We start from the raw sequence: 19,733 nt of genomic DNA, 5'->3' as shown, positions 1-19,733 counted from the left end.
GACTGATTGTTGTCCTATGGACAGAGTCTCCCACCTCAGCTGTAGATCTCTGCAGTTCATCCAGAGTGATCATGGGCCTCTTGGCTGCATCTCTGATCAGTCTTCTCCTTGTATGAGCTGAAAGTTTAGAGGGAAGGCCAGGTCTTGGTAGATTTGCAGTGGTCTGATACTCCTTCCATTTCAATATTATCGCTTGCACAGTGCTCCTTGGGATGTTTAATGCTTGGGAAATCTTTTTGTATCCAAATCCGGCTTTAAACTTCTTCACAACAGTATCTCGGACCTGCCTGGTGTGTTCCTTGTTCTTCATGATGCTCTCTGCGCTTGTAACGGACCTCTGAGACTATCACAGTGCAGGTGCATTTATACGGAGACTTGATTACACACAGGTGGATTGTATTTATCATCATTAGTCATTTAGGTCAACATTGGATCATTCAGAGATCCTCACTGAACTTCTGGAGAGAGTTTGCTGCACTGAAAGTAAAGGGGCTGAATAATTTTGCACGCCCAATTTTTCAGTTTTTGATTTGTTAAAAAAGTTTGAAATATCCAATAAATGTCGTTCCACTTCATGATTGTGTCCCACTTGTTGTTGATTCTTCACAAAAAAATACAGTTTTATATCTTTATGTTTGAAGCCTGAAATGTGGCAAAAGGTCGCAAAGTTCAAGGGGGCCGAATACTTTCGCAAGGCACTGTATATATCCATCCTAGTCAAGTGGCTCATATGTAAGCTTTTTGTTATTTTGTCTCTAGCTCTTTCTTGTGTCTACTGAAGATACATCTCTTGTTGCATGTTTCTTGCTTTCCAATCAGTCACCATTTTGCATTGGTTACTTTCACTTGTTTAAACGTTTTTGGAAAATAAATCTTTTTTTTGTTAACAATGGTGTTTCATATAATTTGTGGAAGCAAGTTAACTTGTAATTTTTTTACTACGTATTAGAATTCTTTGTAATATCACTAAATCGTCAAGGAATAAGGGATCAAAAAGAGATGTAAGGTTGAAAATGTTTTATCCACCCAAAAGTAACATCCCTTGGTTGCCAGCAAGTATTCAAAAGTATGAAACAGAAATGGGGTGAGAACACCCTCCTAAAACAAAATCGTGTTCTTTTGAAACCAATAATACAATAAAGCACCTCCAAATCAGTGTTTTTGTTCAATACTTTTCTTTTGCTGATATTGGACACTTGGAAAGTGCTTGACAAAGCTTTTAAACAGTAGTGTGAGGACACAATCACAGTACTTGTAGTGGCATTTAATACATTTCAAACTTTTTTTTAACGTTTACGAAAATGCTGTGATATTTTATGCAGCTTTAATTGTTGTATTCCAATTTCAACTTGCTACAAATAAAAGTCCACAACCATATCATTAACACAATATTGTTGGCCCTGGGCCTGAGTAGATACTATTTCCAGGTACTTTTAAACTAGTCTATTTCCTGAATATCATTGTACCATATCATGCAGTCACATCCCCTGAGAACCACAGATAGCTGTGTGGGTAACTAAGGCTTTACTAAAGGCACTATCCAACTCCTTCACTACTAGTTAATGGCAACTTGTGTTCGGTAGGCTTTAGACAGGAGCAAACCTTTTTGGTTCCCTTTTGTTCTCAACCAGGCTCCCCTGTCTTACCCTTTTTAATTGGGTATACACTCACCGGTCAATTTTTTTACGTACACAACCCTGTTCATTAAAATGGATCACTCCTACAGACAGTGAGTCTTGTGGCCGAAGCTTGCTATATAAAGCAGGTAGATGGGCATCAAGGCATTCAGTTACTGTTTGATTGAACATTAGAATGGGCAATGAGTGCCCTAAGTGACTTTGAGCGCGGTATGACCGTCGGTGCTAGGCTCGCCGGATCCAGTATCTCAAACGTCCACCCTCCTGAGCTTTTCACACACAACGGTGTCTAGGGTTTACCGAGAAGGGTGCGACAAATAAATAAAAAACATCCAGTCCTGTGGGCAAAAACAGCTTGTTCATGAGAGAGGTCAAAGGAGAATTGCAAGAATCGTGCAAGCTAACAGTTGGGCCACAAACAGACAAATCACGCCGTAGTACAACAGTGGTGTGCAGAACGGCATCTCGGAACGCACAACTCGTTGATCCTTGTCACGGATGGGCTTTTTCAGCAGACGCAATACCGGGTTCCACTCCTATTACCTAAAAACAAGTGACTCCAGTGGGCATGTTATCACAATCACCACCACTGTCTGCTGAATCCCAGTTCCTGTTGTGTCATGCTCATGTCAGAGTCAGATCTTGGCATAAGTAGCATGAGTCCATGGACCCATCCTGCCTGGTACAGCCTGGTGAAGGTGGTGTACTGGTGTGGGGAATGTTTTTCATGGCACACGTTAGGTCCCCTTGATACCAATTGAGCAACAAAAGTTTCCGACATCTTGTAGAATCCATGCCCAGAAGAGTTTGTGTTGTTCTGGAGGCAAAGGGGGGTCTGAGCCGGTACTAGATGTATACCTAATAAACTGCCATGTGAGTGATGACTTCAAGGAACCTAGGCCCAACCTCTCAACATATAGGCACTGGAAAACCGGAACAGCAATGTGCCCGCATTGGTCTAAGGGCCCGGTCTTGTCTTTTGGCTGAAGGCCTTAGGCTAGCCCTTCCTTCTTGTCACCTTTTAGTGTTTTATGTGCTGTATTTCTTTGGAAAGCTGACAGGGTCCTCCCAACAGTTATTCTGCTCCTGAGACATGTTTTCCCTTTGTTTTTCCATGACCATCACAAGATTCTTGCATGATCATATTTGTGCTACATGTCCTTTCCAGAAAATAAATGTATCAGTGCAGACTAAACCGATTTAGGAAGAGCACCCTCTTGCATCTTGCCTTTTCAGGTCCCTCTTATTGTGAGAAATTCTTGAAACTTTACAGCCATCCCCTTGTCAATCGACTCCAAACTACACACCCAAATAATTTTTTCACTTTTTTCCATCCTTCTGTTTCTTGTGGGGCTTGCAGTTTTGCTCACTGGCTGAACTGTTCCGTGTAGCAAGCAGGACCTGTCCATCATTGCCAAATTGGAGGCTGTAGTCAGTGGCAGGCAAGGGTCTTCCTTGCTCATCCCGCAGACGGGAAAAAACCTCCTGGTAAAGACCCCTGAGCCGCTGCTTCATTTCCCGGACGGAGCGAAGGTTCTCTGCCTTTTCCTTCAACTGGTGGGCCTTGTGGCGGCATAATCCTTCTACCCCCTCTTCGAGCCCAAACAGGACATCAAGCTTGCGCCGGCGGCAGTTCTGGGCGGCCATCTTGTTTTTGCCCCGCCTGCGAATGTCTCGGATCAGTTTGAGCTGGGCCTCACTGAGGCGATGCTTGGTCAGAAGTTCGTTGAACTCCTCCACGGGCAGGTTGACAATGAGATCGTTGGAGAAGGGGATCTTCATGGTGCGAGCCCGGCGCTCATCACGGCCCCAAAGCTTATCGGAAATGTCATGCTTATAGGGTTTGCTGTAACGCGACTTTGGAAGCTTGAGGGATTTTCCCTGCCTGGGAGAGGTGGCCCTAGGCTGGTTGTAGGTATGGTCGTGGCCCACTTGTTCCAGCCAAGGGAGGTTGTTGAAACGCCCAGGCTTCTGGTAGCTTGTGCTGTACATCTTGCTGACTTCTGGGGAGTAGCCTCCCACAGCACCCTCCTCTCGCTCCACAATAACCTCCATGTCAGAGCTGTAGCCCACAGCCCCTTCTTCAGAAAACACAGAAGAGTCAGACGATGTAGAGGACGAAGAAAAGGAATAGGATGCCTCTGAGCCGCTAGGGGATGCAGGGCTGTGGCTGAAGGTCAGAGAAAGTCCAGAGTCAGAGTCTAGCTCCTCCTCAAGTTGGGAGGCCTGTGTTGGGTTGAAGCCTTCCTCCAGAGCCAGGTCCTGGAAGCTAAGCTCATCCAGCAAGGCATCATCCAAGAGGGAGCCGAGTGGACTAGGCAGGACTGGTTCCTCCAGAAAGAGACTTGACTGAATGGAAGGCATGGGGTTGCCAACTGTGCCATTGAGTTCCAAAGAAAGGGCGCTATCTGTCAGGTCAGATGGGCCAAAGGTCAAGTTAAGGTCAAAGTCAGGTACGCTGGAGGACGGACTGAGCAGGGCTAGCTGGAGTGGGGCCTCCAGGGGAACACTGCCCCCGAAGCTGGAGTTGAAGGGGTAACTATCCTGGCTGCTTCTGGGCAGGATTGCCTGCTGAAGGCTGACATCCTGGTGAACGGGGTCCATCAAGCTGGAACTCTGAATAGATCCAGATTGCATTACATCTGTGCCAAGGTCCATATCCTTCCAAAATAGTACAAGAAGTTAGATTAGATTTTCTTACTTTCAGGGCCAGGGTATTTCAGAGTTTATACACTTTTCAACATTTTAAATAAATTATGAGGGGGATAAAATCAGAAACCACTTAGGACTTACTTCTGGCTCCATGATGGCAAGAATATCATGCCACTGCTGCTCCAAGTCCAGTGAGGGATCCCCGTGGGACGACAGGGGGGACAGAAGAAGCTCTCGGACAGGGGTTGGGTCCTCTCCGCTGGCTTCCCTCAGATCTACGCCAACTGGGTCTGACGGCTAAAAACAGAAACATCCCAATGGTCATCCAATGGTCAACAAACCTATCAATGGTCATCTCTTGCCCTAGTACCATCAAATAAAACAACTGTACTGTACCTCCGTCTCCTCTCCAAAGGGGAAGGTGTCTTCCAAGAGCCGTAGACATTCCTGGAAGGACATTGAGGACTGAGCTTCTAAGCTGGCAAACTGATGGAGAAGAGAATGGGAGTGAGCAGAGGGCTACCTGGATGTTCTGGATGGTGACAATGGTTCCTTTTCTTCCGGGCTGAACTGACATAGATGGTGGAGATGATTTAGGCTTTTATAGAACATGTTATGGCAAGAGGGTAAACTAAACAGAACAGTGTGGCTTTATCTGAATCATTTTGTAGTGTGGTATCGAATGTCAATTTCATTTCACTCTGCTTGACCTAAGGAGGAACACAGTAATCTCATGCTCCAGCTATACACCACTGAGGCATGCAAATGCCTTTGTAATGATATGTGGCTGCCCCGGTTCCCATATTTAGGTATAGCGGATTAGGAAGGGTTTCAGGTCTCTTCTAACCCGTAGGAGTGCAAGAGATTGGGGTTAGAAACTGCCCTATAAAAGGGAAGGTTTCTGGGTTATGTTCTTATTTTACACACTTGGGAAGACTGTTTCCTATCTCCACCTCATTTACCCCAAACACCCTATCCTGCTTCATGACGCACAGCCAGGATAGAAAACCCATATTTTGTTTCAAGCAACCGGAGTGTTACGCTTTCCCAAAGTGCACCTGTCAGGGCCTCTCAATCGGTCTGTGAGCTGAGGCAGAAAGTTTCCAGTGTTTGGGGAAAGCGGCTCCTATTCCATCTTGAATGCCAGTCTTGCCATGTCTTAACATTTCAGCATGTGCGTTTATAACATAATTGAACCAGGATGTCCAAGTGTACAGGTATATATGGCATATGGACATTTATAGTGGCAAGACAAAGTTTGTGAACCCTTTGGAAATACCTTTCTGCATAAATTGGTCAAAAAATTTGATCTGATCTTCATCTAGGTCACAACAATAGACAAACACAGTCTGCTTAAACTAATAACAACAACACAATTATAGGTTTTCATGTCTTTATTTAACACACTGTGGAAACATTAACAGTGCAGGGTGGAAAAAAGTATGTGAACTTTTGGATTTAACTGGTTGACCCTCCTTTGGCAGCAATAACCTCAACCAAATGTTTTCTGTAGTTGCGGATCAGACCTGCACAACGGTCAGGAGGAATTTTGGACCATTCCTCTTTACAAAACTGTTTCAGTTCAGCAATATTCTTGGGATGTCTGGTGTGACCTGCTCTCTTGAGGTCATGCCACAGCATCTCAATCGGGTTGAGGTCAGAACTCTGACTGGGCCACTCCAGAAGGCGTATTTTCTTCTGTTGAAGCCATTCTGTATTTGATTTACTTATGTGTTTTGGGGCGTTGTCCTGTTGCATCACCAAACTTCTGAGCTTCAATTGGTGGACAAATAGCCTAACATTCTCCTGCAAAATATCTTGATGAACTTGGGAATTCATTTTTCCGTCGATGATAGCAAGCTGTCCAGGCCCTGAGGCAGCAAAGCAGCCCCTAACCATGATGCTCCCTCCACCATACTTTACAGTTGGGATGAGGTTTTGATGTTGGTGTACTGTGCCTTTTTTTCTCCACACATAGTGTTGTGTGTTCCTTCAAAACAACTCAACTGCAGTTTCATCTGTCCACAGAATATTTTGCCAGTATCGCTGTGGAACATCCAGGTGGACTTTTGCAAACTTCAGACGTGCAGCAATGTTTTTTTTGGACAGCAGTGGCTTCTTCCGTGGTGTCCTCCCATGAACAACATTCTGGTTTAGTGTTTTACGTATCGTATACTTGTCAACAGGGATGTTAGCATGTTCCAGAGATTTCTGTAAGTCTTTAGCTGACGATAGGATTCTTCTTAACCTCATTGAGCATTCTGTGCTGTGCTCTTGCTGTCATCTTTGCAGGATGGCCACTCCTAGGGAGAGTAGCAACAGTGCTGAACTTTCTCCATCTATAGACAATTTGTCTTACCATGGACTGATGAACATCAAGGCTTTTAGAGATACTTTTTGTAACCCTTTCCAGCTTTATGCAGGTCAACAATTCTTAATCTTAGGTCTTCTGAGATCTCTTTTGTTCGAGTCATGGTTCACATCAGGCAATGCTTCTTGTGAATAGCAAACTCAATTTTTAAAAGTTTTTTTATAGGGAAAGGCAGCTCTAACCAACCTCTCCAATCTCGTCTCATTGATTGGACTAGGTTAGCTGACTCCTGACTCCAATTAGCTTTTGGAGAAGTCATTAGCCTAGGGGTTCACATACTTTTTCCAACCTGTGAATGTTTAAATGATGTATTCAATATAGACAAGAAAAATATAATAATTTGTGTGTTATTCGTTTAAATACACTGTTTGTCTATTGTTGTGATCAGATCAAATTTGATGACCAATTTATGCAGAAATCCAGGTAATACCAAAGGGTTCACATACTTTTTCTTGCCACTGTAAGCCTCAGGACTGAGTCCCACCTGATCAGATAAATCCTGTGCAAGTTCTCTATTCGCACGGTCGTAAGAGGGTCCACCATCCCTCCAGATTTCTCTCCAGGTGTCCCCCACCAGCAGCTCCTCCTCTCCCCCCTCAGGCCACTGATGGCGTCCACGATCAGACTGATCCTGCCAAAGTGTATCTGTATCCTGTGAACACACAATAATAATTGAAATGTTAGGCGTAGCAATGTTATCTGCACCTCCATATTAAGCATAACTATGACATTCAATCATCCACACAATGCCCTATGTACCCTTGTATGTTTGATTAAAATTATCGCTGTACCATTTTTAGATGGGACACATGCCGGGGACAAAAAGAGGGGATCGGAGCCACTTTGCGTTTTATCTACTATTGTTTATTTTTTCCATGAAGGCCCATACATTAGTAGACATTGCATACAAACAGTGAGATGCCTATGAATAGACTTAACCTTTTCCTTAAGTTGGAGCTTAGTGATACCAACTGCTCCAGTCATGTCCCTAAACCAGTTCTAAATTTGTAGCTGATCCTCTCGCCCTCCACTGAAAAGGGACTACTGGAGTTCGGGGTGATGCCCCGATTCTACCTTACAGTACAGCGACCTGGTTGAAACTGACTAACTAACCGTCTTTGGCCTCTCCTTGGCTTTGACACTTTGACTGTTTGGAACATTCTGATATTGTGACCCCTTGAACCGTATTTGACAACATGTTTGATGTCTGACCAGGGGTTGGAAACGAAATTATACACTACACATTAGGAATATTTTGGTAACAGAAAATAACATTTATAACCGGTTCTCAAGGTTAGAAAATAACGGTTCTGTTCTGGAAGAATAGAGATCACTTTGGTTCCAGGTTCTGTTTCCCTTCCTCAAAATGTTTTCCTCTGGCTTTCTGTTCTGTTCCCTGAACCGGTTCCAATCCCTGCCTCTGACCATTCCCTGAGGCCCGTGGTCCTGCTACTCTGGCATCACTCTTATGGGTTTGGGTCAATGTGTACCTGAATGTGACTGGAAGGGATTGGACAGCATGTTTTCCTCAAGCATAAAGCACAACATGAGAAATGTTAGGTAAGGGGGGTGTGAGGCCAAAGGCAGCAGCTCTGGACAGATTTGGGCAGTGGATGGGGTCCATGGGGCTATGTGGTATAGGGCTATACATATACATGTGCCTCTCTGAAGAGGTAATATACTACTAGCCTAAGTTGGTAAACAAGCGTTGCGAAATCAAAGGTTTAACTGTGTGCTAGAATGATGCCACCTCGTGTTACAAAACAAACAAGCAGTGGTCACGGGGGCAATGTTCTGATTGTAGCATAACTACAAAGCTCTCTGAGCTCCGAGTCCCAAGTTTCCAAGACAAACATCTGTGGTTTACAGCAGAGCCGGCGAGTCCATACTAATGTTGTCAGTTTGCCACCTTCCACAATATTGACACGTCACAATATTACTGCCCTGAGATGCTCAGACAAATGAACTAGGCAGCATTTGTGTTTCATTGAGCAAGTCAAGGTAATAGAGCAGAGATTAGTTGTAATAGAAAAAGTCTGGGAAGTTAAGACAAATTATCGCACATGGCCTTAGGAGAGGTCCTTGGCCCCTCTCTGTACGAATGTACAGAGCGAGGGGAGAGGGCAAAGGGTTCACAGAGCACTATCCCAGAGGAAGCTTTGTTGACTTTTCTCCTCTCACTTAATACTGTAGGACTGGTGATGTCTGGCACGCTAGACATGTCCAGCCTAGCCCTGTAAAAATAGCAACACCTATAAGAGGGGGAGATGTGGTGACATGCCCCAGACCCAGACAGTACCACACATTGCTGCCACAATATGAACCTGCTGGGGTTAAAAAATACAGCCCAGCTCTCTCGGTGTGGTTGCTGCCTCACTGATGAGTTTGTCTGGGTGAAGATCGTTATCAGGGACACTTGGATCCTTGGAAGGAACTAAGAGTATCAGTATGTCTGAATCGTTGCATCACGATTGCAGCACCTAACTTGGTCTCAGATGCTCAGTTCAATATCCCTTACTGGAATCTTGGATGACCCAGAAAGCATAACCATCTATGGTAGGAAGAGCCTCAAGAATATATATTTTTAACTATGTTACAAAATATTTGTCAACAGGACTATCCATGGGGGGGGGGGGGGGTTGGTGGGAAAACATGAGGCATGTACATTTTAAACTGAGTACCAGTTAGCAATGCCAAAAAGCATGCCCTCCTGTCCAGAAATAGCCAACAGGGCTACACGTCCAGTCTGAACCACTTTCACTGCCCTGAGAGTGGCTTCTGATTTGGGAGGCTAAAACTAAAGCCTCCGTCCGGTGTCTGTGGATGTCTGCAGTCATCGTGGTTGAGACTGGGTACACAGTCAAATAACCCAAAAGACCAGAAGCCAGGAGATGGCAATGACACGCAGAGGACTAAAACAAAACAACCCCCATACTTTCCCCAGTCCAAAACAAGTCCGGTGTAGGGTGCGTACTCGGGCATGTTGCCAAGCAGATATATATTTACACCCTAAAGTGACTGAAAACTCCCTACACTCCCAAAGTGTCTAATATTGTACCTCAGTGCTAAATGAAAGTGATTTTGGAATTTCCCTTCAAGGTCTAGGTTTTAGCAGTAAAAGCTGTCCCCTGTGTAAAAGCTGTCCCCTGTGTAAATGCTGTCCCCTGTTTAAAAGCTGTCCCCTGTTTAAAAGCTGTCCCCTGTGTAAATGCTGTCCCCTGTGTAAAAGCTGTCCCCTGCTGTCCCCTGTGTAAAAGCTGTCCCCTGTGTAAAAGCTGTCCCCTGCTGTCCCCTGTGTAAAAGCTGTCTCTGTGAAGAGTAAATAAATAAATACATGTTTTAACTGTAATATTTCAGGTATCTTCAGATATATTTATTTCCTCAGTAAAATCAAGGATTATTGTGATTTCACTTCTAAATATGATTGGTGTACAAATACAATTATCCTACACGGAATGTGTGTACTTTGACAGTTTATCCATACACCACATCTGCTGGGCTTCGATGGGTATGGAAAGCTGTATGTATGGGGCAAGACTGAACAGCCAGTGGCTAAAGTGGGACACATTTCCAGTCACACACCCCTCTCTGGCCTACTTTCCCCCTGACACAGAGTCGCCTGGGCCCAGCCAGCGCGCCCCTCACAGTGGAACATATCAACAAGCAGCTCTCCCTCAGCTGTTGGAAAAACAAGGGGATGTCCAGCCAAGCTTTTGGCATGCTGCTGCACTAACTCCCCGTGATTCTGTCATTCAATGCCCAACACTGTTGCTCAATGAGTGTTTCGGGTGCCAAAACACAGGCTCGAACAAAAGTGAGCACATGCTAAAACATAATGACGGGGTTGTGACATGGGTTAATTGTAATTTCTTACCATTACTCAAATGTAACTGTTGCAAAACAGTTGGATATCCACACTTAACAAAAAATAGACTGGATAAAACAAGACTGTTGATAATTTTTCGTCTTTTAATGTGATTTATGTTGTGTTTTCAAGTTCAGCAAGTCCTCAGAGAGTAAATATTGACTACTAATGACCTAAGTGGTTTGCCTCGTCATATTGGTCATGATACTTCTGCTATTGAAATCTGAAGAGGTCAGCCCACCAGACACCATGCCAAATATACAATCCCCGGGAACCCTTTTACTATAATAAAACAAACGTTATAACAGGAAAAATGTTTCATTTTAAGGCCTCCCCACCCTGTACGTCGGATTCAGTCTTTTACAATTATTACATAGTTATAATCGATTATTATAAGATTCGATTATAATAGTGCAGAAGGGAACCTCCCCCAACACCCCCCCCCCCCCCCCCCCCCCTTCTCGTCAAGACCAGTATGTAGGGGATCTAATTTCAGACGTGGACATCTTGTCTGAGACGGCAAAATTGTGGCGTAAGACGGCTAAAATCGCACAGTCTGCAAGCCTTGAGGATTAGTTATCAGTCACTTATTCTGAAAAGTAACCTACACTTCATTCTTGACTTGCAATCTTAGATACTGTAAATTAAGGGAGTTATAAATAGTAAATATCTTGCCTTGTGTGCATCGCAATCTCTTAGTTATGCAGGTTTGAAATGAACAGCATGATACAGCAAATACAACCAGGAAGCTTTCGCTTGCTTGAATCCGAGGAGGGTGGGAATCCCCACTGTGTTTACTGAAAGGCTGTTTTCATACAAGGGTGTTCTTCTCTCCCAGTTAAGCCTCCTTTTATAGTGATCTCAGCCTCCGGTAAATCCTGCCCTTGATCCCTAATGATATATGACCGGTGTATCACTTGCCTACTGTAAATCAACAGTTTGATTGTTGCCTATTTGAACCCACTTCTCCAGTGGCAGAGTCTTGGACTGATTTGCAGTAATGTAGTTCATTATTGTGCATTCATTTGTTTAAGGCACTGCATTGTATTTGAACATGGAATAAGCTCTGACACAGCCAATTATCTTGAACACCACTCTATGCTGCCACTGGTATTACTGACATAGAGTGTAGAAGAGTTCACCATAGTTTACCTCTTCATAGAGATCCTCATCCTTATCCTCCTCCTCAAGGCTTCTTCTTAGAAGGGCCACCATGGTGTTCAGATTGTCCTCTCCGATTGGCCCGTAATCCGACCCCGCCACCACGCTTGACCTCATGACCGACCCCACCTGGTCACCCGCATGAACCTCCAACCCACCTGCACCTCCCTCCAGGGTGGCTGGCTGGCCAGGAGCCCCCACCACCAGGGCATCAGGTTCGCGCCGCACCAGCCAGGTTTCTAGCTCCGAGCTGGGCACTCGGAGGCGGTCCAGGGAGCGGACCCAGCCCAGAAGCCTCCGGGCTGTGAAGAAGCCGTCCAGGTCTACACTCTTGGGGTGGAGGTCCTGGCCGTCCAGCTGGTTGTGGAACTGGGTCTGGGTGAGGGTAGAGGTGGGGCCCAGGATCATCTCGTGCGAGGCGGGCAAGTAAGGGCCCACATCTAATCTGACGCCAACCAGGCTGAGCAGGATGGCGACTTGGATCAAGCCCTCTGTGAAATATTTCTTCAGGCACATTATGTCTTGTCTTCAGAGTTTTACAGGGCGAGTGCAAGACACGAGGGAAAGGGAATGGAGACGTGGTGGGTGGCAAAATGCCAAGTGCAAGCCTCAGAAGACTTATTGTCTGTTGATGGGTTATCTATAGCTTCAAGTCAATGTAATAAAGAGGCAAAATAAAGCTATTTTGGATACACCAAAATGGACACTATGGTGAGATAAAAAAAAGTGTCCTCTTCACTCTTCCAAATATCATTAAATCCTATACGGACAAACACAACATGAAAGAATAAAGTTAGATAATACAATTAATTGGTTAGTTATTTCAAAAGAATATCACATTGAAAAGACCATTCATAAAATAAAAAGTAGTGAATCCAACGTAATTGATGAAACAGCAGAGGAAAAGGCTGCTGAATTCAACACCATGCTATAAGATCAGGGTCGCTTAGGGCCTACGACCGCTAGGGGTCCCGTAACCCAAAAATAACATATTTTTTAGATTAGTTGTTAGCTTCCTAGACTATCTAAACTTGTAGTAATCATGGCCGAATACTGACTGAGCACGTGGGCCCTGACCTCCATGGGGCCCCCAATGATTTTGTTAGTCATTCTCACTCAGATATTATATTAATATGCCTGTCGTTACAAAATGTGTAGAATTGCATGAATGTTCTTTAAAACTGCAGACATTTCTCTCCACCACATGGCAAAATGTGTAGAATTGCAGGAAATTTGCTATAAAACAGATTTTTTCTATGCCCATGGCAAAATGTGTAGAGTTGCGGGAGATTAATTTAAAAACAAATAAATGTCTCTCCACCGTCAAGAGGTGGGGGAGGCACCCAACCAAATCTTGCTTCGGGGCCCCAAAAGGCTTAAGTGTGCCCTATATACGATTATTGTATACTTAAAGAGTATGACCCAAAGCGAATGTAAAAAAAATATTCCTAAAGATAACAAACAGGGGAGTGTTCTTATTACCAACAAATACCAGTGACTTCACTTCCACTTACTTCCTTCTGTTCGTTCTAGAAGTTGTTTGGTACAGTAGTTAGCGTCAGGGCGGGTACTAGACAGACAGTGGTGAAGGTTACACCACATTATGTAATCACACTGTTACCCGGGAAATAACAAGCATATTCTGCCAATCAATGGGTCAATGAATAACTTGACAACGCAATTACTTCGGTAACTGTAGGCTACTGTTTGTATTGTATTACGTAATGTTTTCAATAGGCATGTCTATTGCAGTTGTTCCTGCATGAAACATCATGTCATGTGAGGAGCCCGTTCAACCAGAAATGGATTAAATTACTGAATTTGAACCTGTCTGACAGGGAGAACGTTGAGAATTTAACCTGTTGGCTTTTTCATCAAAGGGCACTGAAGGAACCCGCGAAATCATTAGAAGTTCATTTGAAAATATCTGGAATTATGTATGGACGTCAAGGATCTAAAAACCGTTGATATTAATTGTCCACCCCCATTCAGAAATGTTCCACTTTTATTGGCAAATAGAAATGGGTCGAGCAACTGAATGTAGAACTGTTTTTAACTGTCCCGTAAACTCCACTTCATCTCAATTTAAGGTATACAATGTGTACAGCCTGTTTACACATTTGCGTACAGTAACAACACCCATATTAGGCCTACATAACTGTCAAATAACACAAACAGGTGTAGGTAATGTTAGTTTCCTGGTTTGACTCTCTTACCGGACTATGGAGACAGGAGTTGTCAAAACGAATGGGCACATCAGTGGAAACGCAGCAAGCCCAATCCTTTTGGAAGATTTTGTATTCTGACTCTAAATCAGAGAGTGGAGAATTTTAAACCCTGCTCAGTTCACCGAGCAGCTCGCTGTCCCCTCCCTACATGACGTGAAGCCTACCATTTCTCTTTTCTATAACTACGCGGCGTCAAAAAACCATACCCCCCTATAGGCTATACCGCCCATCTATATCAACCCTGCCAAATCAATTGAACACACACACAGCCACACCGTACGCAGGCTCCAAAGTAGAATATCCTACTGTTTGGCTGTCAGTCCATCCCTATGTGCATTGCTGCCATCTGCCGTGCTAGAATGAACTAGAACAGAAAGACATCCACTCTGGCTAATCTAGACGAGCCTCGCAACATGGTTTGAATCACATATATTTTTTAAATAAAGTAGGCTATCACTTGTAACAAGAGTAGTTGATTTTTGACATATTCTATACACATGAGATTAAAGATACTACTGATAGGATGTATGTGCATAATGTCCCATAATTCACTACTTGGCCATCAAAACCTTATCGGTGTTCATTTTGGAGTAACGCGTAAAAACACCACTGTAAAAAACTGACGCCATTGTGGTTCCTAGAGAACAAGGACCTAACATCATTCACGGATTTGAGGGAGCCAACATGGCCGAATGAGGGGCTTGGTTTCGCGGAGCCTCCTCTAGGCCAGCGGAGGATCCGCCCACCCATGAGTCAGAGGATTTTGTGAGGTCTACTAGAATGACAGCTCAAACCTGTCCACGTCAACACCAGAGAACCACTATGGAGATCGCGTCTTTGGTAAGCAATCGGTAGGGATATGGAGCTTTTTATATATTTTCTAAACGAGTATTACCTTGCAAATGCATGATTAGGCCAGTTGCTTGAATAGCATTCATTATAGCCCTTTGCTGCGTAAAATGTTGTATTCAGTATTTTTGCATCATGCCCAGCCTAAGAAGTGATTTTTTTTAGGTCTCTTACTGGCTGGATCTAATATTTTCAGGTACGATAGCAGACATTAGGAGGTACTGTATTCTGCACAACTATCGTTGTAATCTGAATGTAGTCTATGCGCTATTTGAGTGTAGTGTAGTGAGATTCCACAACCAGCAGCAACATGTGTTGCACTTTTCCTCGTCAATGGGCAATTGCTGTTGTACAAACTCGAACAGTTGACAAATTAGCAAAGAGAGAGGGGCATACTGTCTAAAAAGCTACCCCATGTCGCATATCTGAGATTATAACCTAATTTATGATTTACACTTAAATGAATGACATGAGTTGTCGGCTATCCGTTATACTTTTATTATAACTGACATCAGCCTGCCCAAGCATTGAAGGGTGAACACTGGATATATTGTGTGCCACGTCTACGATATTTGGTTTCAACCGGAGGAGCTGCGTTTCGCAGCATTTTACGTTTACCAAAAACTTGATTCCACAGGTGGGTTGTTCAACTAAATATGCATAGAATAATTTTCCACTTTTGAACTAAACTCTAGACAGATGATCGTTGCATAAATTGTTTTTGTGTTAGTATTTTCTACTGTAATTTAAATTTATAATAAAACAAGCAGCGCTGGACAAGGCCGCAATTACTTTTCGTTGATTATCCAACCTGCTGTACTTGACCCTCGGCCTCAAAATATCTCTCTCTCTCTCTATATATATATATATATAGATATATCTCTATATGTACAATTCTTTTTTTTTACTGATGTAATTTTATCTGATGTATTGCCCAGTGTTTTCTGTTAGTAGGCAGTCATTATGGCTGCACAGTACAGTGTCTGGATGTGGACTTCATAAGTTATGCACTCTTGATATTGATATTCACTGTGCTTAATTCACAAGATAATGTTGCACAAATGACCTTGGGACTGTTGACCTGACACCTGCACCTCATTGAACTTTTCAACGAATGAGTTCCACTGTGGACTGTTTCTAATTTGACACAGACATCTGGATGACTGGTTTGCACTTTCCTCCAGTTCATCTCAATTCGAGGTCTAATGTCCCGAATGTGATGTTCCTGGCCCAAGTTCTGTGATACACTTAGGCTCTGAGTCTGTGGTAGTCAGTGCATAACAGAACTTTGGCCCGGGTTCAACCAAGCCACCGTGGGATGGAAAAGAACTGAAGGATCTGGGGAACCATCGACATCTACGCTCACGTCTCTTTCTGACATTGTCGTATCCATCATGTTGTTGAAGAACACGACTAGATTTTATTATCATCACCAGAATGTCATCTTCATCATCAGTGCTCTATCAATAACCGTTTAGGAATGTGTTCAGTAACGCCTCGGGTCCCTATGGGAAATGCAAATTGTCCTTTTTATTCTAGTCAACGTGTGGTCACACTGTCTTTCAGGAACCCTCGCTGTACACCGTGAAAGCGGTCTTCATTCTGGACAACGATGGCAATAGACTTCTATCAAAGGTATGCTAATAACAGTTGTCCCATGGCGGCCCACGTTGGCTATTGTTGTGGCGTCAAGACATTGTGAGAACTTCCCCAACTATCTACCCCAAATGAGGTGTATTCATCATAACTAATGCGGCTAATGTCTGACTTCCGATGTGTTTTTAGTACTACGACACAGAGCTCTACCCCTCCATGAAGGAGCAGAAGAACTTTGAAAAGAACGTTTTCAACAAGACACACAAAGCTGACAGTAAGTTTTGCCCTATAAAAAAATTACCCAGGAGACTATTGGAGTAGATGGTTGAGCTTGAGTCCTGATAGTCTATTCCATGTTATAGTTTTAATGAACCAGTAAGATAAAAAATAAAATAAAAAACATTCTAACAATGTGGCGAGAGAGTTGAGAAGATGTTGAGAAGATGTGCACCGTCAGGGAAATCAGTATCAACAGGATCATAATGTAAATCAATGCATATGTGTACCAGTCTTCTTTGGCTTCACGTTAGTAGACAACTGTGTAAATAATGATTTAGTTAGGACCCGTTGTTCACACACCTTTTGTGTGTCCTCCACCATAGAAAAACAAGAGACCGTGTTAGCTGTATAGCATTAGCCTGCGGCTCAACCCTCATGGGTCAGTTTATCTAAACACGAGAAACGGTATTGGTTCCTCTGGGTTCTTCAGTCCTCCCAAGCTCACGTTACAGTGAACAAAAGGGGAGGGAACCAGTTCAGTGACAGACAGCTCTCGCACTCTTTTGTTCCAATGAAATTCACAGCAGTCATCCGACACTCCGGGTCCACCTGCCCCTAAGGAGGATGCCCAATCTCTATCTCTATATCCCTCCTTCCCCACACACACATAGGAGTTGAGCATTTTATATGACAAAACTCACATTTTAAATTGGAAGACGACCATAAAACCTCTCACTTGGGTATTCTCGGTAAGTGTGAATGTGCTTTAATGTTTACTTGGTGGCTTGATCTCTCTCTCTCTTCCTTCCCCCCCCCCCCCCCCCAAGCAGATGAGATTGCCTTCGTGGAGGGGATGACGATCGTGTATAAGTGCAGCATCGACCTATTCTTCTACGTGGTGGGCAGTGCACAGGAGAATGAGGTAGGTAATGTGATGCAGAGGGAGTACAAGGCTAGACTGGTGCTTCAAAGACTATACATTATGGCCCAGATCCTTTTTGCACAAATCTTCCATTGGCATCAATGCATAATTCACACAGTCTGAGTTAAGCGCTCACATATGAATTTAGAATTCGGATCTCAGAAAGCAACATGTAATTTGTAGTAGCGGTGCATGGGTGAAATCACTGGGGAAGCCAAGCCCCCCCCCGAATTACAGCCTATGTGTTGTGAAAATTGCATTGTTTCGTCTTTAACCTGTTAATTAATATGCCTTGTGACCATGATATAAGAAGACACAGTGGCAGAATAAATTCAACCACACCTTTTTGTTTTATCACACAACCGGAGAGCAACCTCTGTCCCGTGAAGTCCACAAAGCGCTGCTTTCACTAGTCCAGCACCATTTCAACTTCAACATTTCATCATCATCAAATCTCCTCTGATTAGTCTAGTATAGTGACAACTAAAAAGATACCAAAAACAATTTCATCCAGTCAACGTAAGCTAAATGTGATGTGCCTGTCCATGGTTCTGATTTCTGTGTGTGTGTGTGTGCATACACATTCGTGCAAGTAGGAAATCATGTTGACTCACCCTACTTGTAGTGAAACGCCAATACCATCCTCCTCTCTCACGTTGACGAAATGGTCCATCGCTCTGTCATACAGTACACGCTTTTCATTTTTTGTTGTCCCAGACTACCTGGCTAAAATGATTGCTAGCTAGCCTAACTTCCTTTCATGGGCAACGTTAGCAAGTTAACATGAGCTTTCTACATCTAGCTATACACTACCGGTCAAAAGTTTTTAGAACACCTACTCATTCAAGGGTTTTTCTTTATTTTGACTATTTAATAGTCAAGACATCAAAACTATGAAACAACACCTATGAAATCGTGTAGTAACCAAAAAAGTGTTAAACTAATCCAAATATATTTGATATTTTTCAAATAGCAACCCTTTGCCTTGATGACAGCTTTGCCCACTCTTGCCATTCTCTCAACCAGCTTCACCTGGAATGCTTTTCCGACAGTCTTGAAGGAGTCCCCACATATTATAAGCAGTTGTTGGCTGCTTTTCCTACACTCTGCGGTCCACCTCATCCCAAACCATCTCAATTTGGTTGAGGTCGGGGGATTGTGGAGGCCAGGTCATCTGATGCAGCACTCCATCGCTCTCCTTCTTAGTAAAATCGCCTTTACACAGCCTGGAGGTGTTTTGGGGTCATTGTCCCGTTGAAAAACAAATGATAGTCCTACTAAGACCAAACCAGTTGGGATGGCTTATTGCTGCAGCATTCTGTGGTAGCCATGCTGGTTATGTGCACCTTGAATTCTAAATAAATTACAGACAGTGTCACCAGCAAAGCACCCCCACACCATTACACCTCATCCTCCATGCTTTACGGTGGGAAATGCACATGCTGAGGTCATCTGTTCAGCCACACCGCGTCTCACAAAGAAAGGGCGGTTGGAACCAAAAATCTCCAATTTGTACTCCAGACCAAAGGACATATTTCCACTGTTCTAATGTCCATTGCTTGTGATTCTTGGCCCAAGCAAGTCTCTTCTTATTATTGGTGTCCTTTAGTAGTGGTTTCTTTGCAGAAATTTTACCACGAAGGCCAGATTTACACAGTCTCCTCTGAACAGTTGATTTTGAGACGTATCTGTTACTTGAATTCTGTGAAGCATTTATTTGGGATGCAATTTCTGAGGCTGGTAGCTCTGATGAACTTATCCTATGCAGCAGAGGTAACTCTGGGTCTTCCATTCCTGTGGCGGTCCTCATAAGAGCCTGTTTCATCATAGCGCTTGATAGTTTTTGCGACTGCACTTGAAGAAACTTTCAAAGTTCTTGAAATTGTCCTTATTGACTGACCTTCATGTTTTAAAGTAATTATGGACTGTTTCTCTTTGCTTATTTGAGCTGTTCTTGCCATAATATGGACTTAGTCCTATTTGGTAAAATACCATATTCTGTATACCCCCCTACCTTGTCACAACACAACTGATTGGCTCAAAGGCTTTAAGGAAATAAATTCCACAAATTAAGTTTTTAAGAAGGCACACCTGTTAATTGAAATGCATTCCAGGTGACTACCTCATGAAGCTGGTTGAGAGAATGCCAAGAGTGTGCAAAGCTGTCATCAAGGCAAAGGGGGGCTATTTTAAGAATCTCAAATATAACATTTTGGGTTACTACATGATTCCA

The 19,733-nt window shown here is 43.6% G+C and overlaps 2 protein-coding genes across 8 annotated transcripts in view; one reads left to right on the top strand and one right to left on the bottom strand.

Moving 5' to 3' along the window:
* Nucleotides 1-1,002: 1,002 nt before the first annotated feature.
* LOC139364588 (endoplasmic reticulum membrane sensor NFE2L1-like) lies at nt 1,003-14,213 on the bottom strand. Its single transcript, XM_071101453.1, has 6 exons — nt 13,903-14,213; nt 11,678-12,446; nt 7,145-7,312; nt 4,686-4,775; nt 4,431-4,586; nt 1,003-4,298 (listed from the first exon to the last, which is right to left on the bottom strand). Exons 2-6 carry the CDS (start codon nt 12,200-12,202, stop codon nt 2,958-2,960), a joined length of 2,280 nt encoding a protein of 759 aa, XP_070957554.1. The 5' UTR covers nt 12,203-12,446; nt 13,903-14,213; the 3' UTR covers nt 1,003-2,957.
* A 432-nt stretch (nt 14,214-14,645) lies between these two features.
* LOC139364589 (coatomer subunit zeta-1-like) overlaps nt 14,646-19,733 on the top strand; it is a 12,372-nt gene continuing 7,284 nt past the window's right edge. For 4 of the 7 annotated variants that reach the window (XR_011626483.1, XR_011626484.1, XM_071101458.1 and 1 more), the window contains exons 1-4: nt 14,646-14,754; nt 16,330-16,398; nt 16,549-16,633; nt 17,409-17,500. Coding sequence is in view for 5 of the 7 variants with exons in the window: in XM_071101458.1 (XP_070957559.1) it covers nt 14,695-14,754; nt 16,330-16,398; nt 16,549-16,633; nt 17,409-17,500 (306 nt within the window). In the remaining 2 variants the exon portion in view is untranslated. Of the gene's footprint in view, nt 14,755-16,329; nt 16,399-16,548; nt 16,634-17,405; nt 17,501-19,733 lie in introns of all 7 variants that reach the window. The other 3 variants (XM_071101456.1, XM_071101454.1, XM_071101459.1) reach the window with 1 other exon arrangement.

The sequence above is a fragment of the Oncorhynchus clarkii genome, chromosome 13 (assembly GCF_045791955.1).
Source record: "Oncorhynchus clarkii lewisi isolate Uvic-CL-2024 chromosome 13, UVic_Ocla_1.0, whole genome shotgun sequence".
NCBI lineage: Eukaryota > Metazoa > Chordata > Actinopteri > Salmoniformes > Salmonidae > Oncorhynchus > Oncorhynchus clarkii.
The sequence above is the reverse complement of the archived record's forward strand: the minus strand, read 5'-3'. Positions and strand labels throughout refer to the sequence as shown.